This window comes from Girardinichthys multiradiatus, chromosome 9, assembly GCF_021462225.1.
Source record: "Girardinichthys multiradiatus isolate DD_20200921_A chromosome 9, DD_fGirMul_XY1, whole genome shotgun sequence".
NCBI lineage: Eukaryota > Metazoa > Chordata > Actinopteri > Cyprinodontiformes > Goodeidae > Girardinichthys > Girardinichthys multiradiatus.
The window spans coordinates 49074853-49098825 of NC_061802.1; the positions used below are offsets into that span (position 1 = coordinate 49074853).

The following is a 23973-nucleotide window of genomic DNA, read 5'->3' on the forward strand; positions in this document are numbered from 1 at the left end:
TGTGGGAGGAAGCCGGAGTACCCGGTGAGAACCCACGCATGCACGGGGAGAACATGCAAACTCCATGCAGAAAGACCCCAGGCCGGGAATCGAACCTAGGACCTTCTTGCTGCAAGGCAACAGTGCTACCAACTGCACCACCGTGCAAAAACAACAACAAAAAAAAACAGGGAGCAAAGTGTACCGGAGTGAAATTTGTTGTTTGTTTATTTGTTGTGTTTCAGTGTTGTCCTGGGATAAAATAGCATCCGGTACATGGTTTTCCCAGCCTCTTACCCACTGACAGCTGGAGAAAGACTTTTGGTCATTCTGACCAGGTCTTGAAAATGCATGGATGAATAACAATGGCTTTTCGAGCAAGCTTATATTCATATGAAACACTCATAACTTTCAACAGTGATTGCCTAAATATTTGAAAATATCAAATGTAGCATTTGATATGGATGAGACTTTTCTGACATTGTACTGACAGTTTTACGAGATTGAATTCCTTTAGAACTGTAATTCCATTAACCGAAGTAGTTAAATCCACAAATCACCACCGTAATTTAACCACTTATTTAATTTCCCTTTGGGATTAACAAAGTATTTTTTAATTTTTTTGTAAGGGGTGAAACACATAAGATGCATGTAACAGATCATTTTACATGATTTTGGTTGACATGTTTTTACATTTATGCAAAATAAACATATCCACAGACTAAATGCTCAATATATCTTTCAATCAAAGCATCTTTTACCTCTTTGGAGGGGCATGCCAGTCAGGGCCGTAATCACCATCTCAGAAGTGAGGGGGACATATGTTTAAGTCATCTACTGAGATATCACCTCTCACTTTCAATCGCACCTCTCCTTAGTTGCTAAGGAGCCAAACAATCACCAAGAGCCACAGTACAGCTCCAGGGGACCACCTTTAGTGACAAAATTTATAGTTTCAGCTACCAAACTTTAGTTGAGTTGTTGCAATGAGCCTCTGACATCTAAAGGGTAAGTAGTCAGATCATTAAGTGCCAAATAACAACCTTGAACATGAGATATTTGGTAAAAGAAAAAAAAAACATTCCTGTAAGCAAATTATTACTTAGAACATGATATGGAATGGAAGTGACAAGGTAACAGCCAGAAGATCCATCCCCTGCTCTATCACTGTCTGCAGGCTCCCCCTGACTGTCAGCTCTGCGGCCTCGTCTCTGCTCTCCCTAGCTTGGCTCTTTCTATTGTGGCAATAAAGATTTATTTTAAATATGTGGAAAACTATAGTGAGCACATGTTCTACACAAAAATTAAAGAAGATTGTGTTTATTCTCTCACCGTGAACTAACTAGCAAGGGATGTAACCAATTATTGTTAACTAACTTAACATGATATACTGACATGTATTAACAAGTCCTCATTTAGCTAACAGTATCTGCATGCAACAGCATTACACAACTTACACGGTTTGTTTGGAAAAAACTGTTCAGTTTTCTGCCTTTTGCTGGGTCTAGCTGGTTTGATGAACATCGTGACACTACACACACTGTGAAGCATCGCGCTCAGCAGTGTCCAGTTTATGATCCACTGCGTTAGCGGTGTACGCTTATGGTGCGTTTATGGACGGCTCGGAAAAACAAGTTACCACATGTAAAAAGCGGATTAAACGGTTGTAGCGGCTGAAAAAAGTGCAGGAGACAAAGGACACAGATACGGAAAGTTGGGGGAGTGGGGCATGTCCCTCCCACCCGTAATCCCCGTCCGTTACGCCCATGGTGCCAGTATAATTCCATGTTTATCGTTGCTCAATGGGAAATTTCCCGACGAATTTAGGGAATTGCTTTACACTGCACTAGACAGGAAGTGCACGATCAGAAAATAAAAGCACGTCACTCAAACCGGAATTCAGCGACTTTACTATAAAAATCAGCAAAATAAGCACATTGAAACTTACTGCAATACACTTATGGTTATTTACATCAAATGTTGCTTTAATTTTTCGCTGATCTAAGTTTTTCAAATTTTATTATTTTAAAACATTAATTAGTATCTGTAAAATCTTTTAATATGGAACTGTATTTTATTTCTTAAATATTAGTGATGTTTTTATTTTTACATCTAAATTCTGCTAAAAAATTTGATGTATTTAATAAAGATTTCAAGAAAACAAAAACACAACTGGTTGTTATCTTGTAAAAAAAAAATCTAATTCGGTGCATGCTTTTATTATTTATATTAGAACAAAATTAAAACTGATTTATAAAAATGTTATTCATAATTTATTACATTCATCTAAACAGTCAGACTTTGAATTAAATGCAGTATATATATTGATGTCTTTGTTTAAAATCAGAACAGACCTAATGATACTATGTGTTGAGTAGGCATTGAACCTGCGATTCCCGTAGTGTAACCACATTCTCCACTACACTATCAGTACCACATTACACAATACTGTCATCTTTGTTTTATTGGTTAGGTAACTCTGCGGTGAAATAATGGTGTATGCATATAAGGGAACTCTTTTCAGTCTACCTATGGTTATTTCCTTGCACTGCAGGTACTGTTAGTGGTTTAAGGAATAATGAAGCAAGACCGATGTGCAGGTGTTTCATAAATTTCTAAAACCGCAATCAGGCCACTTCAAATAAAACATTTACTTTTACAAAAATCAGCCATATAAAACTGATAAACACATTTTAATACTTGTTTTGAAAATAATGTTATAGACAAACGTGAAAATTACTGCTTTGCAAACTCTTTGCATTTTCTCCATGAGCTTTATGAGGCAGTCAACTGAAATGGTTTTCCAGCAGTCTTGAGGGAGTTCCCAGAGGTATTAATAAAAATAAAAACAAATGATTGAATAAGGTCAGTCAAAACTTATGACTGTTAGTGTATATCCCAAAAAATCTATTGAATCTTTTTGATATGGTATTGCTGGGGAATGATCATACAAAGGTATAGCTTCTTCTTCATTTCATAATGGCATACCTCAATTTTTGTGTACGAGGTGCTGTGCAGCTGTGGGCCAAAAGAGGATTGATTCAACATCACATGGGAAATCTTTGCTCCTCTTCAGCATGCTCCTGATGAGACAGGGGATGTTCTCCTGCCAGAACTCTTCCCAGGATTAGAGCATCAGTTAGTTACTGAAAAGTCTGTGGTACAACATGACGTTGGTGGACTGACCGAAACATGATGGCCCAAATGTGCTCAATTGGATTTGGGTCTGGAGAACAGGCAGGCCAATCCATAATATCAATGCCCTCATTATGCAGGAACTGCTGACACTTCAGCCACATGAGGTCTAGCATTGTCATCCATAAGAAGGAACCCAGGGCCCACTGCACCAGCATATGGACTCACAATGGGTCTGAGGATCTCATCCTGGTACCTTATAGCAGTCAGGGCACCTCTGGCTAGCACAAGAAGGACTGTGTGGCCATCCAGAAAATGCCTCCCCACATCATGACTGACCCACCACCAAACCAGTCATCCTGGAGAATGTTGCAGGCAGCATAACGTTCTCCACGGTGTCTCCAGACTCTGTCACGTGTGCTCAGTATGAACCTGCTTTCATCCGTGAAGAGCACAAGGCGCCAATGGCGAATCTGCCAATTTTGGTGTTCCCTAGCAAACAGCAATCATCTTGCATGGTGTTGGGCTGTAAGTACAGGTCCTATATGTGGATGCCGGGCCCTCATACCACCCTCATGGAGTCTGTTTCTGACAGTTTGAGTAGAAACATGCACATTAGTGGCCTGGTGGGGGTCATTTTGTAGTCACTGGCAGTGGACCTCCTGTTCCTCCTTGCGCAAAGGACGAGGCAGCGGTCATGCTGCTGGGTTGTAGCCCTCCTACGGCCCCCTCCATCTCTCTTGTTACCTATTCCATGCTCTAGAAACTGTGCTGAGAGCACATCTTACCACCGCTCGCATCGATGTTCCGTCTTGGATTAGCTGCACTTCTTGAACAACTTCAGTGGGCTGCAAGACACCTCACAATGGCTCTATGCGTGACAGCACTGACAAAATGGAAAACTGACTGAACGTTCAACCAGAAAGGATGAGAATTGCCTCTCATATCCACCTGTTGTATGTTCCATTTGCACAGCAGCAGGTGAAATTGATTCACAATAAATGTTACTACCTAACTGGTGACACCGATTCCAAGGTGTGACTTATTTGGAGTAACACTGTTTTGTTTAGGTGTTCCACTTATTTTTTTAGCACTCTCTCTCTCGCCAATAGGTAAAATTATCAGGCACCATGTGATACATTTTCACTGTTATGCCGATGATATTCGGCTCTATTTATGTATATATCCTGGTGAGCCCAACCAGTCAGATACACTACAGGCTTGGATGACTTTACATTTTCTGCTTCTAAATTCAGACAAGACACAAGTTGTCGTCTTTGGACCAGAATCTTTTTGACCAGGACATGTCATCTAAATCCAATATTGAAGTTTCTAGGATTTCCCTTCTTTCTCCACCGGAATATTGCCAAAACTAGAAATACCTTGTCCAGGAATGACGCTGAAAACCTAGTCCATGCATTTGTTACTTTAGAGCTGGACTATTGTAATTCTTTACTATCAGGATGTCCACAAAATGCAGTTAAAAGCCTTCAGCTGATTAAAAATGCTGCACGAAGAGTTCTGCTGAAAATTAAAAAAAGATCATGTGCCCTGGGTGCCTACCGCTTATGGAAGCAAATCGTTACCATATTTCAAATGAAAAAGCATTTTCAGAAATGCTTTTTCATTTTAAGAATGTGGCTGCATTGTTTGACTCATAAATGAAATTAGTTATCAATAATCCTATTTGCATTTTAATTTTCTTATTCAAGACTGCTCATTCTTTCACTTAATTAAAATGAAAAAGACATTTGAGATTTATTTTTCAAAATGTACCCCAGCAAATAGATACCAAAATTCAATTTGAAATGTAAAATTCGAAAATGAAAAAGCATTTCCTGAAATGCTTTTTCATTTTAAGAATGCGGCTGCATTATTTGACCCATAAATAAAATTAGTAATCAATCATCCTATTTGCATTTTCTTCTTCACGACTGCACATTTTATGCCATAATCAAAAAGAAAACAAAGCAGACATTGCTTTTTCGTTTTCGTGGTCTGCCCGCAAAGTACTGCCCAGAACTCGAAAACGAAAAAGCATTCCGAGCTGCGGGCGCAGAAGAGTGACGTCAGCAGCCGCCCTTCCTCAGCTCCCTGCTGACCGAGCTACCCATCTTGTTCGGTGGGAGGCGCTGTGCACGTCTGCATTGCATTACATTGCAAACGTGCCGAGAAATTGATTGAATTGCAGCGGGGCCGAGCTCAATTTGTAGCAGTGGCAGGCAGAACTGGTAGTTCCGGTGGCAGCCTTATGGCCTGGGACATCCAGCGTGTTTTTAAGCATTTATTTATAATTTTCTGTGAGTGACGATTCAGAGTAGCCGCTCATGCTCTATAATAAACCGGCTGTTTGTGCAATAAATCTTCGTCATCCTTTCAACACGTCACACATACACATAGTGCTATTTATTTTCCATGTCAAGTAAATACAATCACCTTATGTTATGGGTCTAAAGCTGTTTATTAAATAATAATCAATAATGAAATCATTATGTAAAGGTAACAGGCTATAACAATAATGACAACCCATTTGCTGATAATCAGCATCAGCTTCCACAAAAACAGCGGCAACCGCATTGGCTAGCTTTTACGGCCGGTCTGGCACCTTCTGGCATCCTCGCAGAATCCCATGCCACCCTGCGGCAGTTCCGGTGGAAGCTTCGGTGGCAGGCTGTGGCAGTTCCGCCACAGCCTGCCACCGGAACTACCAGTTCTGCCTGCCACTGCCACAAATTGAGCTCGACCCTGCTGCAATTCAATCAATTTCTCGGCACGTTTGCAATGTAATGCACTGCAGACGTGCACAGCGCCTCCCACCGAACAAGATGGGTAGCTCGGTCAGCAGGGAGCTGAGGAAGGGCGGCTGCTGACGTCACTCTTCTGCGCCCGCAGCTCGGAATGCTTTTTTGTTTTCGAGTTCTGGGCAGTACTTTGCGGGCAGACCACGAAAACGAAAAAGCAATGTCTGCTTTGTTTTCTTTTTGATTATGGCATAAAATGTGCAGTCGTGAAGAAGAAAATGCAAATGCAAATAGGATGATTGATTACTAATTTTATTTATGGGTCAAATAACGCAGCTGCATTCTTAAAATGAAAAAGCATTTCTGGAAATGCTTTTTCATTTTCAAATTTTACATTTCAAATTGAATTTTGGTATCTATTTGCTGGGGCATATTTTGAAAAATAAATCTCAAAAGTATTTTTCTTTTTCATTTTAATTAAGTGAAAGAATGAGCAGTCTTGAAGAAGAAAATTAAAATGCAAATAGGATTATTGATAACTAATTTCATTTTTGAGTCAAACAATGCAGCCACATTCTTAAAATGAAAAAGCATTTCTGAAAATGCTTTTTCATTCGAAATATGGTAACGATTTGCTTCCATAGCCGCTGGCCGGGGACCTCTCGGTGGATGAGTTTGTCCCGTCATGGTGCGGGGTCGGGGGTCCGGTTGTGGGTGCGGTGCTGGGTGGGGTCTGCCCTGTTGCGCCAGTGGGCGGGGGTGGCGTTGCACGGGGCACTTGCCTTGCGGAGCGCTGTGTGGTGGGGGAGCGGGGTGCAGCGGGGGTTCTTAGAGCGGGGTTGTGTGTGGAGCTTGCGCTGTGTGGGTGTGGCGTCATCGGCTTCTCGGCCACGCAGTTCACCTGTGGGGGTGTGCCCCTGTGGGGGTGGGGATTCGTGGTGTTTGGGTTCGGGGGATGTGTTCGATATCGGTGTCCTTGTTGGGGGTGGACCTGTGGGGAGGTTCTTGTTGGGGTTCACTGGGGGTGGGAGACACCCGGGTCTGGGCAGTACCGGCGCTGTCTGCCTGCTTCTGCCCCAGGAGGGAAGGGGACCACCTCCTGGGTCCGGTTGCCCCTAGGGGGTACCGGCGCCTGGACCTGGGAGTATACAGGTCCTTCTCAAAATATTAGCATATTGTGATAAAGTTCATTATTTTCCATAATGTCATGATGAAAATTTAACATTCATATATTTTAGATTCATTGCACACTAACTGAAATATTTCAGGTCTTTTATTGTCTTAATACGGATGATTTTGGCATACAGCTCATGAAAACCCAAAATTCCTATCTCACAAAATTAGCATATTTCATCCGACCAATAAAAGACAGGTGTTTTTAATACAAAAAACGTCAACCTTCAAATAATCATGTACAGTTATGCACTCAATACTTGGTTGGGAATCCTTTTGCAGAAATGACTGCTTCAATGTGGCGTGGCATGGAGGCAATCAGCCTGTGGCACTGCTGAGGTCTTATGGAGGCCCAGGATGCTTCGATAGCGGCCTTTAGCTCATCCAGAGTGTTGGGTCTTGAGTCTCTCAACGTTCTCTTCACAACATCCCACAGATTCTCTATGGGGTTCAGGTCAGGAGAGTTGGCAGGCCAATTGAGCACAGTGATACCATGGTCAGTAAACCATTTACCAGTGGTTTTGGCACTGTGAGCAGGTGCCAGGTCGTGCTGAAAAATGAAATCTTCATCTCCAAAAAGCTTTTCAGCAGATGGAAGCATGAAGTGCTCCAAAATCTCCTGATAGCTAGCTGCATTGACCCTGCCCTTGATAAAACACAGTGGACCAACACCAGCAGCTGACACGGCACCCCAGACCATCAATGACTGTGGGATCTTGACACTGGACTTCTGGCATTTTGGCATTTCCTTCTCCCAGTCTTCCTCCAGACTCTGGCACCTTGATTTCCGAATGACATGCAGAATTTGTTTTCATCCGAAAAACAGTACTTTGGACCACTGAGCAACAGTCCAGTGCTGCTTCTCTGTAGCCCATGTCTGGGGAATGCGGCACCTGTAGCCCATTTCCTGCACACGCCTGTGCACGGTGGCTCTGGATGTTTCTACTCCAGACTCAGTCCACTGCTTCCGCAGGTCCCCCAAGGTCTGGAATCGGCCCTTCTCCACAATCTTCCTCAGGGTCCGGTCACCTCTTCTCGTTGTGCAGCGTTTTCTGCCACACTTTTTCCTTCCCACAGACTTCCCACTGAGGTGCCTTGATACAGCACTCTGGGAACAGCCTATTCGTTCAGAAATTTCTTTCTGTGTCTTACCCTCTTGCTTGAGGGTGTCAATAGTGGCCTTCTGGACAGCAGTCTTACCCATGATTGGGGTTTTGAGTGATGAACCAGGCTGGGAGTTTTAAAGGCCTCAGGAATCTTTTGCAGGTGTTTAGAGTTAACTCGTTGATTCAGATGATTAGGTTCATAGCTCGTTTAGAGACCCTTTTAATGATATGCTAATTTTGTGAGATAGGAATTTTGGGTTTTCATGAGCTGTATGCCAAAATCATCCGTATTAAGACAATAAAAGACCTGAAATATTTCAGTTAGAGTGCAATGAATCTAAAATATATGAATGTTCAATTTTCATCATGACATTATGGAAAATAATGAACTTTATCACAATATGCTAATATTTTGAGAAGGACCTGTAGAGTATGCATGGGGAGTGTGAGTGAGTGTATGACGTCCATTGTTGTTTATCCTTACATTGGGTGTGAGTGATTTTATGTGTATGCTTGAGGGCGGGAGTGGGTGATTGTGTGTGCCTGTTTTTTTGGGGGTTTTTTTGCGACAGGTTGGGTCTTGGACTGCTCCCTCTCCTGGATCAGCTTCCTCCCCGCCACACCGCATGCCGGTGGTTGGAGTATCTGCCCGCTGGGGTACTTGTGGTTCTCGGTGTCTGGGGCCGGGTGCTTTGGTGTGTGCTGGCTCACTCCCGGTGGCTGCTTGCCGGGGCCTGGCCCCCTGGGCTCTGTCGGGCCTCTGCTTGGGGGGTGGTGTGTCCCGGAGTCTTGGGCCTCTGGGTCCATGGCTGGATCTGCTCAGGCGTGGACGGCTGCCGGCGGGGCCTGTGGGCTCGTCGCTGCGACTCCCTGGGGCTTCTGCACTGTCGCTGCTGGGTGGTTTCCCTGGGACTCTCCACTGCTCTTCTCTGGGGGGGTTGCGGTAGTCCCAGCGGTGGTTCTCCTGGGGTTCCTGTGCTTTGGGGGGCCTTTAAATGTCTGTGGCTCGGATCTCTTCAGTGTCCGTCCATGGGGCAGGCCTGTGGGTCCTCACACTCGCTATCGCATATTTTTGTGGAGAAACCTTGTATACAAAAGCGCGTCCACACCCATACTCACAGGTGTTAAGCTTCAGGTGTTGACAGATACACAGATGTTCTATATTGGGCTGCACCTCTCACCAAGTACATTTTACATTCAGAATTACAGTGTACTATTTTGTTAAAAAAAAAAAACAGCTGCAGGTGTATAAGCAAGCAGGGTGTAATCTTGTATTCTCTTCATCCTTCTTTCTCTCATCCACTCTTTCCTCCTTTTCTCCCCTTTTTCCCCATCTCTCTCTTTTTTGAGCTTCTTTTTTCCTTTTCATTTCAGTCTCCATGTCCATAACAATTGAAATATTCCCAAAGAAGTTTATAATAAAGTTTCTTTTATAAATATTAAGCAGAGCTTTAAAGCATTAGCTGTGATGCTCTGCTTGTGAAAGTAAATCTGTTGGGCAATTTCTTGGCACTCACACAACAATTCTGAACGATACTCTGCCGGACAGGACACGGTAAAAAAAAAAACCGAAAAAAAAAAAAAACCATAAAACCTACGACAATGACACTTAATTTTCTGAAAGCAGAAAGGCAGAGCTACGTTTTGATGCGTAAAATTACTTCTGTAGAGTGAAATCTGTAAGAACAAGAGAGATTTGTTCATGAAAATTCAGTCAAGTTTCAACAACTGAGATAAGCTAGAGGGTGCACTGTTACAGTTGGAAAATTCCATCAATGGATTACATTGTAAAATTGAAATCTTGTGAAAAGTTGCAGAAATCGCGATTTTAGAAAAATTGTAAGAGATATCAAAAAGCTGACTCATTTTAAGATAGCTTAATATCTTGTGACCTGTTTAAAGTTTGAATAGAGTTTCTAGCTAAAAATATATGTGGAAGTAGTTAGCTGTGAAAGAGCGCAAACTTTTTGCTGAATTTTGCGGAATTTTTTAGATTTTCCATTCATTTCAATGGGCTAAAAATCGGCACAAAAAGCTGAATATTTTAAGGTCAGTGACTCAATGCAGTTGCCTGGATTTCCTTATTTAGAAAACCTTTTTACAAATTTGAACAATGATCGCATTTTGTTAACGGAGATCGAATTGTACTTTATGGATTTAACTTTGAATGTAACTATATGATTAGATTGACTTGATTACATATTTTTAAGTGTAAAAAAAAAAAAGATTTAAATAAATAAATAAATAAAAAGAGATCATGTTCCTCCTATTTTAACTTCCCTATATTGGCTCCCTGTTAATCCAGAATAGAATTTAAAATTCTCCTCCTCACAAGCCCTTAATTATCTAGCTCCATCATACATCAGAGATCTGATTGGTCCATATGTTCCTAACAGAACACTTTGTTCTCAGACTGCAAGTTTACTGGTGGTTCCTAGAGTCTCCAGAAATAGAATGGGAGGCAGATCCTTTAGTTATCAGGCTCCTCTCCTGTGGAACCAGCTCCCAGCTTTAATCCGTGAGGCTAGGTTTAAAACTTGCCTTTTTAAAAAAAAGCTTATAGTTAAGAGTGGCTTAGGTTATTCTGAGCTATCTCTGTATTTATCCTGCTATAGGCTTAGGCTGCTGGAGGACATGATGACCACTTTCACTACAGAGGATACATTTGGCCCTGTCTTTCAGTGTTTAACCCATCTTTCCTAGACATATAGCTACAGGCTGAGCTTCTACTGTGATTAACTGTATGTGCCCTCTATCACCCTCTAGACTTGAAAACTGGCTCAGACTTCATCTGCTTAGCTGTCTTTCTGTCCTAGATGAAGCCTCTAAAAGGACCTATAATCAATGTTTCACTTTTTTGCTATAGAAAGTACTCCTGGATCAGTGCTTCTGTGTTCTTTTTGTGTCTCTGCTCTGTTCTCTTAAACCCCCAGTCGGTCATGGCAGATGGCTGCTCACACCGAGCCTGGTTCTGCTGGGGTTTTTTTTTTTATTAAAAGGGAGTTTAATTCTCCAATTTTGATACATGCATGCTCAGTATGAGGGATTGCTGCAAAGTCAATGCAAGCGAGTGTCCACTGTCGCTACATACTCATCCAGGAGGAGTGAATGCTGCAAGTCACTGACTGGATGCAATCTGCTGCATTTCCTTAGATAGGAAAACTTTAAAACAATGTGAATAATAAACTGAATCCAACTGCACTGTTTGATAGTTAGGATTAATTGGAATGCATGTACCCGACTTGAAATCTTTATGATTCGATTGAATTGACTTTGTAGTGCCTTGAGACAACATGTGTTGTGAATGGGCGATATAAATAAAACTGAATTGTATTATTCTGAAGGACAGCCAAATACTGACTTCTGATATGTTGTAGAGCTTTTAACTAAATGATGAAAGTTTGAATAATAAAGGAAAAGGTCAGCAACCCAAATCTGGCTGTTAAAAGATCAGCAGAACGTATAAAGGTAAAAGTAAATTATCTGTAACATCAAATCATTGTTTTTGAAGTTTCAATTTAAACTATATTTTAATCAGATAAAATAAAATTATAAACTGTACTTCCATTACCAGAATATGGCCAAACAAATACTTTCCAGAAAGGGGAAAGCAGGGGGATAGAGGTTAGGGTGAGTTTTATGTGACTGCCAGCTGATATTCTACATCTGACAAAAAACAAAATCAACATTTTTATAACAAATTTTTTTTTTTATTACCACGTCAACAAACTTAACATTGTAGTAGTCGCAAACAGGTATATTGTCTCAAAATATACATCCTCCACAAACTCTAGTGTGCTGAAATCAAACGAGTCAGATCATTAAATGTTTTCTGAGTTAAGAACAGAATCGTTTTCTGCGCACGTCAGGCTTAAAATTCAGTATTAAAGCCAACAGACACAGATCCTTCTCCTATTCTAATTTTCCGGATTAGAATTCGGATTGGCACCTAATCTGTATTTGAAAGCGCAGAAGAACTGCTCCTCTTTGACTCCTCTCAGTCTTCATCAGGAAAATGACCTACAGTTTATGCTGAACATATTTATTTAAACGATGATTGAAACTCCCTTTTAAAGAAGTAGACAATCTGAGCGCATCCCCAGGACATTTAAGGCCCACGTCTCCCATAACACAAGATTTAACGGTACGGTATATTTCACGCTTTAATTGCCTCAAAAGTAACAAGCAAGCCGACATTACGGCTGGCTCGACATATCTGCTTTTAAAGTGGATGTAACATACTTTTTCGTGGCTGACACGCCAGGCTCATTCAACATTAACAAAAAAACCAAGGCCACAAGTGCAAGCCCATCACTACCAAGCGAAAACATGATGAAAATAGTTGTAAATTGAGCCACTGCAGTGATGCTGGTAGGTTAGCCACAGCAGCTCGTCTTACCTTGGCTACTTGCTAGGAAGAAGCAGCTAGTTTACTGTGCGTTACATCACAGCTGATAAAAGGATACAGTTTAAAGCCTTTTAGTATTTCTTTGGCCCTGTCTTCGTCCGAAGACATTTCGAGAGCCGTCTCTCTCACCCTCAGGGATTCTCCAGAATTTTCTAAATAACTAAACTGCGGTCAACTTTAGTCTTGCTAATTAAATCTTGTCCTGGAATAGCGGATCCAATAGGCCCAAACAACGAACCATGAACAGTTTGACTCTAGGATAAATCCGATTCCACTAATAAAATTAGCTAAACACGCTCCGAAGGAACAGACAGTAGCCTCAGCCAATTTAAACGCAACATGAGCGTGAACGAGCCAATCATAGACAACATACGGGACAGTGGGCGGGACAAAAACGGATATTAACGGGTCATCAGGTACAACGTCACAGTGATGCTGCATTCGATGTAAACAGGAAATTTGAACGTTCAAATTAGGGTGAAGTGACGTCTGATCTGTTTTGGACGGCTTTGAGATGTTTCAATCACCAATCCTTCTTTCTGAAGTCATTTTTTAAAATATTGACTTACAGTGTCAACAAAACGTCTCGCTTTGTTTTTCATCAGTAAAACAAATATTTGGCAGAACTCACAGGGACGAATATAAAATTATATAAATTATATTCCCAATTTTTCTGGCCAGGAATTTCAGCACAACTAAAGTAGGAATTCAAACTGTTATTTTTCTCTTATATATATATGAATATATTAAAGTTCAGATTACAAAACCAAAGTTATGATACAGTTGAAGCAGGAATCCCTCCTTCGGGCTTTGAAGGAATATTCGGTCACTCTACAGCAACATCAAACTTGGTTATAAGGCTAGGCCAATACCACAACCAGACTGACCAGTTTTCCCTGTTTTTAATTTGTGCTTATCCCCCTGTCCAAGCTACCGCACCCTGTTGGCGGTAAGATGCCTCAGAGCCCCACCGGTACTTGGACCCCAGAAACAGTCACCAGTTCTATCTAAAGACTCTTAAAGGAACAACTCTCAAACAGTTTCTAACTTTTAGCTCTTTTAATCTAAATTAAGGCAGAGGAATGATTACAGAGATCACCGCTGAGGCTCCAGTCTCGAACCGTCGCCGTCTGTTAGAGGATGACGAAGAGCCTCGATAGAAGGTCACATATAGTTTTATATCTGGCACTCCAATGCAATGGATGTGCACTCCCTCATTGATTATCAGTAGACTATGTGTCACCATTGTGGTGTCTATCTGTTAGATTGTGTAGTAGCTGTTAGATTGTGTAGTAGCGGGTGTCCATACTTAATCTAAGTGTGCTGTAGCTTTCTAATCAACCCAGTTATACCGGCTGCTCCACTATCAACCCCAGTGCCCCAGCTTCAGGTCATTTATGACAATCCTTGGGCCATTTATCCTTGTACTGTGTGTCGATGAGCATTCTTATCCTATTGTAACAAAAGGGAAACATTACAACTTATATTTCTTTCACTATAGTATAAAAGGGAAAAACAGCTATGAGCATATTAATTAAGGTTATTCCTAACAGCCCTTCATGAAAACTGCTCTTGCCATCACAAAAACTGTTCAAACTGGGCCCGATGATGTCTCCCAAAAGCTGCAGGACTGCTTTCACGGGTCTGTGAGATTTTCTGAAGACCTGGATCTGGAGCAGTGGGGATTGCTCTAAGACTGCAAGGGAAGCTCAGCTTCCCCTAAAATGTAAAAAAATAAGTGATCAAATATGTACTGTTGTGTGTACATGTCAGTGACTAAATATGCGCTGCACTCAGCTTTTGTTCAGAATCAGCTTCTTATCATTGGTAACGAAGCGGCTTTCCTCTCACTCATTCCCGCAGCTTCACAGTGCTTTTAACAGTGAGTTCAATAGCGAAGCAAAAATGCTGGGCTTTGTCCTACCCATCGGACACTCAGCGTCTCTGGGGGTCTATGGGGCAGCCTCGGACGCTCAGCTTCTGCATGATGATTGGATGATCTGTCTGAGGCTGAACCTCTTTTTGATTGACAGCGAAATGAGCAAATCAGCAATCTTGAAATTGAGATCCCCTCCTTGAAAGACCAGTACTGATCTGGAGGTGTTCACTGACAGTGTTCTATGTTACATCAAGACCTGCATAAAAAATGTTACTGTGAAAAAAGATCTACCTCAACAACAAGCCCCGGAAGACCAGGAAGGTCCAGCAGCTCCTGAAGAACAGAAACAGTGCATTCAGGTCAGATAATAAGGGCCTCAAACCTGAAGATAAGGCCAAGTTGGACTATAGGAGATTAATCAAAGGACATCAACAACAGCAGGCAGGTGTGGCAAGGGATCCAGTAGCTCACCAACTACCAGACCAACCCTTGTGTTGCTGATAGTGATGCCTTGCTGGCAGAGTAAGTGAACCTTTTCATTGTCCACTTGGAGGTGGAGCCACTGCAGGCAGTTGTACTACACCCTACAGTCCACAGCACCTTCACCCTCACTGTGGAGGAGAATGATTTGATGAGCACAGTGTAGGCTGTCAAGCTGAGGAAGGGGGGGTTGAGTCTGCTTAATAGCATCTAATGGCTGACAGCATGGTGCACAGAACAACTTGCTGCTCATCATCTTCAAGAATAAGAAGATAATAGCAGACGAAAGGATGGAAATTTCACCATTCAGCATCAGCAGGGACTGTGTGGGGAGGGTGGCTGACGTCCGCCTCCTGGGAGTCCACATTGAGGATAACCTGACCTGAAAGCGTGAACACCTCTGAAATGCTGAAAAGGGCCCAACAGAGACTTCACTTTCTGAGGGTTCTCAGAAAAAATGACATCTCACAGAGACTGCTGGTGTCCTTTTATAGGTGCTCTATAAGAGCTACTGCATCTGTGTGTGGTACACCTGCAGTACAGAGGCTGAGAGCAAAGCACTCCAGAGGGTCATTAAGATGGCCCAAAAGACCACTGGCTGCCCTCTTCCCACACTTGAAGAACCTTACAGTTCCAGCTGTCTCCAAAAAGCCCATTGCATCATAAAGGACACCTTTCACCTGCGTCTCTGTTTGATCTGTTACCATCAGGCGGACGCCACAGATCAACTAAAGCAAGAACACGTAGATTGAAAGAAGTTTCTATCCAGCAGCAATAGCTAAACTTAACACAGCATGAATGTAAAGGGAGATGCAGTGATTGGAATGTGCAATCAGTATGAATGTGTGTATGCGTGGTTTTAGTTTGCCTTTAAACAACTGCTTCTATTTTTATATTTTACATAAATTATTTATTGCTCATACACAGGCCAGATGGCTTTTTACTCAATTTCATTGTACTAGTGACTGTGACAATAAAAGATATTCTGACTGATAAAAACATTAAGAACAAGCATGGGCTGCTGCAGTTAAATGGGGAGGTTCTTGAGTGTGGGAAAACCGTGATTGGTTGTATCTGAATCGAATCATTTCCTTAATTGATTTGTTCCGTTCTCAGTTAAGTTGAGGTCAGCGCAAACGTGTTGGTGCGTTCTGCGACTCATACACAATGTCTTGAGAATCTAGAGTTAGTGACAGTGCTAACGAATCACGTCCTCATTGGTCCAGTAGGCGAGTGAGTGACACAGCAGCACTTTTAGCCCAGTATTGGTTGGTGAATCACTCCTCAGCTGCGGTTATCTGTGACTCAAGGTTCACAAACCTATTGCACACAAAGAGTTTTGCAGCTGAGAAGTGATTCTCCAACTAGTACTCTGCAGGAAGTGACGCTGTGTCACTCACAAACTGCACAAATGAACTGCATGAACTGGACAATTCGATGAATGAATGTTTTGAGCCAATCATTTTCATTAACTAATTCTTGGGATTCAGCAAACTCATAAGAACTGACGTCCCATCAATAGCGGGAGTGCTGCACTTTAGCAGGAAGGAGCGTAATGAAATCCAACTGTCATTGCTTCCTCAAACCCAACCCAAAATAGTCAATCCAACCAATCACGTCTTCACAAACCCACAAACTCCAGAGTTCGAACCAACAGCGTTCCGTGTCTGCTCTGTCATCTGTCCCAAATTATGCAGCGTGGCGATTTACACTGGATGCATTTTGACATTTAGGATGCATTCATGCATCTAACAACAGATGCATGGACAAGATGAGTTTCTTTTGGGTGTAAACAACTAAAAAAGAGATTTTGACCAAGCTAAAATTAATTATAAAATTGAATTACTAAAGTTCAGCCGCTTGTATCCAGGATCTCGTTCTTTTGGTCATGACCCGAAGTTCATGGCCATAGGTGAGGGTAGGAAAGTAGACCGACCGGTAAATTGAGAGCTTTGCTTTTAGGCTCAGTTCTCTCTTCCCCACAACGGACCGGCACAGCACCCCCATTACTGCAATCCATTCTTCCCTCACTCGTGAACAAGACCCCAAGATACTTGAACTCCTCCACTTGGGGCAGGAACTCGCCTCCAACCTGAAGAGGACAAGCCACCTTTTTCCGGTCGAGTACCATGGCCTCGACTTGGAGGAGCGGATCTTCATCCCAGCCGCTTCACACTCGGCTGCGAACCGCTACATCGCATGCTGTAGGTCTTGGCTAGAGGGGGCCAGCAGGACCACGTCATCTGCAAAAAGAAGAGACGAAATCCACTGGTCCCCAAACCAGACCCCCTCCGGCCCTTGGCTGCGCCAAGAAATCCTGTCCATAAAAGTTATGAACAGGACCGGTGACAAAGGGCAGCCCTGCCGGAGTCCAACATGCACTGGGAACAGGTCCGACTTAGTGCCGGCAATGTGGACCAAACACCTGCTCTGCTCGTACAGGGACCGGATGGCCCCTAATAAAGGGCCCCCGATTCCATACTCCTGGAGCACCCCCCACAGGGCATCACAAGGGACACAGTCGAATGGCTTCTCCAGGTCCATAAAACACATGTGGACCGGTTGGGCAAACTCCCATGAATCCTCGAGTACCCTGTAGAGGGTATAGAGCTGGTCCAATGTTCCAAGGAACAGGCAGGACGAAAACCACACTGCTCCTCCTGAAGCCGAGGTTTGACTATCGGCCAGACTATTCACTCTAATACCCTGGTGTAGGCCTTACAAGGGAGGCTGAGGAGTGTGATCCCCTGTAGTTGGAACACACCCTCCGGTCACCCTTCTTATGAAGGGGGACCACCAACCCAGTCTGCTGGTCGAGAGGCACTGTCCCCGACCGCCACGTAATGTTGAAGAGGCGTGTCAACCATGACAGCCCCACAATATCCATGACTTGAGGTACTCAGGACGGATCTCATCCACCCTCAAAGCCCTTTCACTGAGGAGCTTTTTAACCACCTCGGTGACTTCAGCCTGGGTGATGAAAGAGTCCAACCCAGAGTCTCCAGCCTCTGCTTCCGCCAGGGAATGTGTGATGGCAGGGTTGAGGAGATCGTCGAAGTACTCCTTCCATCGCCCAATAATGTCCCCAGTCGAGGTCAGCAGCCTCCCATCCCCACTGTAAACAGTGTTAGCGAAGCACAGCTTCCCCCTCCTGAGGCACCAGACAGTTTGCCAGAATTGCTTCGAGGCCAACCGGTAGTCCTTCTCCATGGCCTCACCGAACTCCTCCCAGGCCCGGGTTTTTGCCTCTGCTACAGCCCGGGCCGCGGCACGCTTGGCCTCACGGTACCTGTCAGCCGCCTCAGGAGTCCCACATGCCAACCACAGCCGATAGGACTCCTTCTTCACCTTGACAGCATCCCTTGCTGCCACCACCGGGTTTGGGGATTGCCGCTGCAACAGGCACCATAGGCCTTATAGCCACAGCTAAGGGCAGCAGCATCGACAATAGATGCGGAGAACATGGTCCACTCGGACTCTATGTCTCCAACATCCCCGGAACCTGGTCAAAGCTCTCCCGGAGGTGGGAGTTGAATACATCCCCGGTCAAGGGCTCTGCCAGATGTTCACTATGCGCTCGGGCCTGCCAAGTCTGTCCGGCTTTCTCCTCTTCCAGCGGATCCAACTCACCACCAGGTGGTGATCAGTGGACAGCTCAGCCGCTGTCTTCACCCAAGTGTCCAAAACATGTAGCCGAAGGTCTGACAACACGACAACAAAGTCGATCATCAACCTCCTCCCTAGGGTGTCCTGGTACCAAGTGCACTGATGGACACCCTTATGCTTGAACATGGTGGTTGTTGTTGTTATGGACAATCCGTGAATAGCACAGAAGTCCAATAATGAAACACCACTCGGATTCCGATCGGGAAGGCCATTCTTCCTGATCACGCCTCTCCAGGTGTCACTGTCGTTTCCCACGTGGGCATTGAAGTCCCCCAGCAGAATAATGGAGTCCCCAGGAGGGCCACTATCCAGCACCCCCGACAGGGACACCAAGAAGACCGGGTACTCCGCATTGCTACTCGGCCGGTAGGCTGAAATGAGAGACAACCTGTCCCCAACCCGAAGGCACAGGGATGTGACCCTCTCATCCACTGGGGTAAACCCCAATACAAGACGGCTGAGCTGGGGGGAAACAAGCAAACCCTCCCCAGTCTGCCCCCTCTCCCAATGGGCCACTCCAGAGTAGAAAAGAGTCCAGCCCCTCTCGAGGAGATGGGTTCCAGAGCCCACGATGTGCGTGGAGGTGAGCCCAACTATTTCTAGTCCGTATCTCTCGACCTCCCGCACAAGCTCAGGCTCTTTCCTCCCCACGTCCCTAGAGCCAGCCTAAGCATCTGGGGATCGGGCCACCGAGGTCTCCACCTTCGTCTGCTGCCTAATCCTCTTGGCACCGGTCCCTCATGGCTCCACCTGCAGGTGGTGGGCCCACTGGGGGATGGCCTTGCGTCTCTCGTTCAGGCTTGGCCTGGCCGGGGTCCCGCGAGGAGCAGCCCAGCCACCAGGCGCTCTCCTGTGAGTCTCAACCCCAGGCCTGGCTCCAGGGTGGGACCCCGGCTCCGCCGTACCGGGCGACATCATGTGCCTCGATTTAAAAGTCCTCATGAAGGTGTCTTGAACTACTCTTTGTCTGACCTATGGCCATGAACTTTGGGTCATGACTGAAAGAACAAGCGGCTGAAATGAGCTAGGCTGGCCGGGCACTCCCATAGAGATAGGGTGAGGACCTCGGCCATCCAGGAGGGGCTCGGAGTAGAGCTGCTGCTCCTCCACATCAAGAGGAGCCAGCTGAGGTGCCTCGGGCACCTATACCGGATGCCTGGTGGACGCCTTCCTTGGGAGGTGTTCCAGGCATGTCCCACCGGGAGGAGGCCCAGGACACGTTGGAAGGACTATATCTCTCGTCTGGCCTGGGAACGCCTTGGGCTCCCCCCGGAGGAGCTGGAGGAGGTGTCTGGGGAGAGGGACGTCTGGGTGTCTCTGCTGAATCTGCTGACCCGCTACGAGTACGAATTCCTAAAGTAAAAACACAATTTCTGCCATATTATAAAGATTGTTACAGTAAATATCAATCCAGTGGCTGTCATTTAAAGGTGATATATTATGCAAAATACACTTTTTTTTACCCTTTAAATACATTTTGTTGTGTACTTGGAGCCTGTAGGAGTCCAGAAAAGTTGAATTTAGTCTCTCCAGGTGTTGCGAAGATATCCGTTCAATTTTCTCTGTCATCTGTTGTGTTTTTCCAACTTTTATGTAACAGTATTTGTTGCAGTACAGCTAAATAAGGTCATGGACTTCCATCTCATCAATTTCATGTATTTGCCATATTTATATCTCGCTGCGATTTTGCAGTCCAAACTCAAGTTCAATTCAATTCAATTCAATTCAGTTTTATTGATATAGCGCCAATTCACAACACATGTTGTCTCAAGGCACTTCACAACAGTTAGGTACATACATTCCTATTAATCCTAACAACTGAACAGTGCAGTCGGAGTTAGGTTTTTATTCAAATTGGATAAAAAGTTTTTCTATCTCAGGAAACCCAGCAGATTGCATCCAGTCAGTGACTTGCAGCATTCACTCCTCCCGGATGAGCATGTTGAGACATTGGACAGTCACTGGTGTTGACTTTGCAGCAATCCCTCATACTGAGCATGCATGTAGCGACAGCGGAGAGGAAAAACTCCCTTTTAACAGGAAGAAACCTCCAGCAGAACCGGGCTCAGTATGAGCGGCCATCTGCCACGACTGACTGGGGGTTTGAGAGAACAGAGCAGAGACACAAAAAGAACACAGAAGCACTGATCCAGAAGTACTTTCTATGGGAAGGAAAAGTAAATGTTAATGGATGTAGCTCCTTTAGTCGTTTCACCTAGAAAGAAAGAACAGATAAACTCTGTGCCAGTTTTCAAGTATGCTGATGCTGCAAGTAGATAAGTCCCTCTGGTTAAGTCTAAATATTCGGTTGTTGGGTGTATTAACACACACAATTCATTACACCTTCCCCCAGCATCAGAACCTCCTCGAAATGCCTGGTAAAATTTTATTTTTCATGGAAATCTACCTACATCAGCGGGGAAATTCCTATTTCACCCACTTCAAGGACAAGTGCCTTCAGCAACCTCCGCCAGTATCAAGAGGGATTTACTGAAAGACTTTTATTTAGACTTTATTTTAGCCATGAATTTATCGGTGTTGATATGGCGTCCTGGCCATTGTTTTGATAGCAGTAGCATCGTGCCTTCTGCTGTGTGCTGCTTTTAGCTCCTTGAGAACAGAACCGTACAGAGTGTTGTGAATAGTATTATTACATAAACAGTTTTGCATTGTTTTTGCTGTTTTTATCTAGTTTCTGCAGCGCTAGATAATTGTTTCTCTGTTATTAAACTATAAAACATGGCCGAACAGGTTAAAGTGCAGTGCTGTTTGACCTGGAGGGGGGCGGGGTGTAAAGTGCCTCAATAGCATTTAAAGAGATGGCACCAAAACTCTCAGACACTACTCAGATCAGGGGTGAAAAAGGAGCCTGTGGAGCTACAATAACGAGCAATTTAGACCAAAGCATTGGAGTTCCACTTTACAGGGACCACAATTGAATGGGTTAAGTGTGAAAAGGAAGGATTGTAAAGCATGAAATTTCCCCAACCGATCTGCGTATCTGTGAATGCAGTTAGCTGAATGTGGCTCTAGTATGCTTTGAGTGGTGACTATGACTGGTAAAATGCTAAATAAATTCAGTCCATTTAAACATCTTACTGAGAACTTGATTATTTAACACATTTTTATTAAAGGTTTCATTTGCTTGAATCACTGATTTGTAGAGTATGGGATTACCACAGCTTGACACATAATGCTGCAGGCAAAAACTGTAGAACTAAGTAAAACACATTATATATGGATCCATTTGAGTGTGTTGAACAACTGCACAAAAGATGTAGGTTCCTCAACAAGAGGAGATCTGTAGCTCTGGCTATACTCTATGGACCCAGGTTGGATGCCATAAGCCGGGTCACACAGTTTCCAAATTAGTTTGGTCTGATTTTAACAAGACAGTGAATGACCTGTAAGCTACAATATACAGTCATATTCAATAAGTTTGAATATGTGTTCCAATGAGGCTTGTTTGTCAGATTAAATTTACCTTTCTAAACTAATAACCTTTAAGCAGGTATTAAACATACTTTTCATTAACTTTTTTTTATTGGTCTGATGTAATAGTCAAATCCTAATTGTCTTGTTTTCATTAGCTATAAGCGAGAACTCATCATATTTAACCGAAATAAAGGGTTTACATCAGCTTGTATGTAATTAGTCTATATAATGTGTTTTTCTTAATGAATTGAGTTAGTGAAAGAAGTTAACTTTTCAGTAATATTCTAATTTACTGAAAATGACTGTAATGTGCTGCAAAGTCGTAAATGGTAAATGGCCTGCACTTGTAAAGCGCTTTATCAAATCCCCAGAGACCCCAAAGCACTTTTCAATACAATCAGTCATCCACTCATTCATACACATCTTCACACACTGACAGTAGTAGACTACATTGTAGCCACAGCTGCCCTGGGGCACACTGACAGAAGTGAAGCTGCCATAAACCAGCGCCAACGAGCCCTCTGACTACCATCAGCAAGCAAGGTGGGTGAAGTGTCTTGCCCAAAGACACAATGACTGAGACAGACAGAGGGGGGATTCGAACTGGCAACCCACCGGTTACAGGATACAGTATACCCCTATCACTGTGGGGCGACAGTGGTGACGGAGTCAATGTTCAAACGAAAGTAATACAAGTGAACATTGACGCTGTAAAAAGTCAGCTTTATTTTCTGCAGAAGCACTGATGTGTGCCATCTATGCATTATATGAGCTACAACAACATTTAATTTCCCTTTGGGATGAATAAAGTATTTTTGAACTGAATTTTAAAAAGAAAATCTGTGTTTTTATTTTGTAATGGCAACAAGGATGATTTTTATTGTTTTACTGTTGAAACACACTCAACATCTATGGATGAAAAAGTTCTGGATTAATCAGTGGGGCTCATCTTTGTCTGCACAGGTGGCTATTTATTTCCAGACTGTCACTGGCTCTTGTGTGTCTTAGAATTACATGATCACTTTTTATTTTGATAAATATTTATGGGTTTAACAATGCCTCCTTAAATAAGATACTGATGTCCAAAATTTATAATGTAATCTTAGATTTAAACCTCTGACTTCCAAATGCAAAAATGATTTTTATAGGTGAGTTTAACATGGTTTTTGACAAGAATTTTGACAAGATTTTAGTTAGGTTTCTTCAATCCCATCCTCGCCGACTTTTGCTCAGTACATAACTTTTTTGATTCATGGTGCTACAAACATCCTAACACTGTGGAATAATCTTGGCTCAAGCCTAACAAAATCTACAATAGGCTTTTGGTTGATCTCTCTTTTTATGATGAGTGCTGTTCAGGACTGCTCCATATCTGCAAAGCCCCTCACGGATCACTCTGTAATAAGGATAATTTTTTTAAACCACCCAGCGACGTCCCAAGAAAGAAAGGCTATTTGAAATGTAATTCTAGTTTCACAAAGTCAGACGTTTTCTGTGATCAAATCAAAACCTTAATCTCAAATATGATGAATGATAAGTCCATACCATCTTATACAGTGGGGAGAACAAGTATTTGATACACTGCCGATTTTCCAGGTTTATCCACTTGCAAAGCATGTAGAAGTCTTTAATTTTTATCAAAGGTACTCTTCAACTGTGAGTGAAGGAATCTTAAACAAAAATCCAGAAAATCCCATTGTGCTATTTTGAAGTAATTAATTTTCCTTTTTATTGCATGACATAAGTATTTGATGTAAGAATTCTGGCTCTCACAGGTCAGTTCTTAAAGAATCCATCCTGTTCTCCTTTCATTACCTGTATTAACTGCATCTGTTTGAGCTCGCTATCTGTATAAAAGACACCTGTCCACACACTCAATCAAACAAACTCCAATCTCTCCACAATGGCCATGACCAGAGAGCTGTGTAAGGACATTAAGGATAAAATAGTAGACCTGCACAGGGCTGGGAT

General features: G+C 43.3%; 1 protein-coding gene across 1 annotated transcript in view; it reads right to left on the bottom strand.

The window, feature by feature from the left end:
* Positions 1-12875, bottom strand: part of pde6d (phosphodiesterase 6D, cGMP-specific, rod, delta) — a 33828-nt gene extending 20953 nt beyond the window's left edge. The window contains exon 1 of the mRNA XM_047375819.1: positions 12601-12875. Within this exon, the coding sequence (XP_047231775.1) occupies positions 12601-12650 (50 nt within the window). The 5' untranslated portion in view covers positions 12651-12875. The remainder of the gene's footprint in view (positions 1-12600) is intronic.
* Between the last annotated feature and the right edge of the window lie 11098 nt (positions 12876-23973).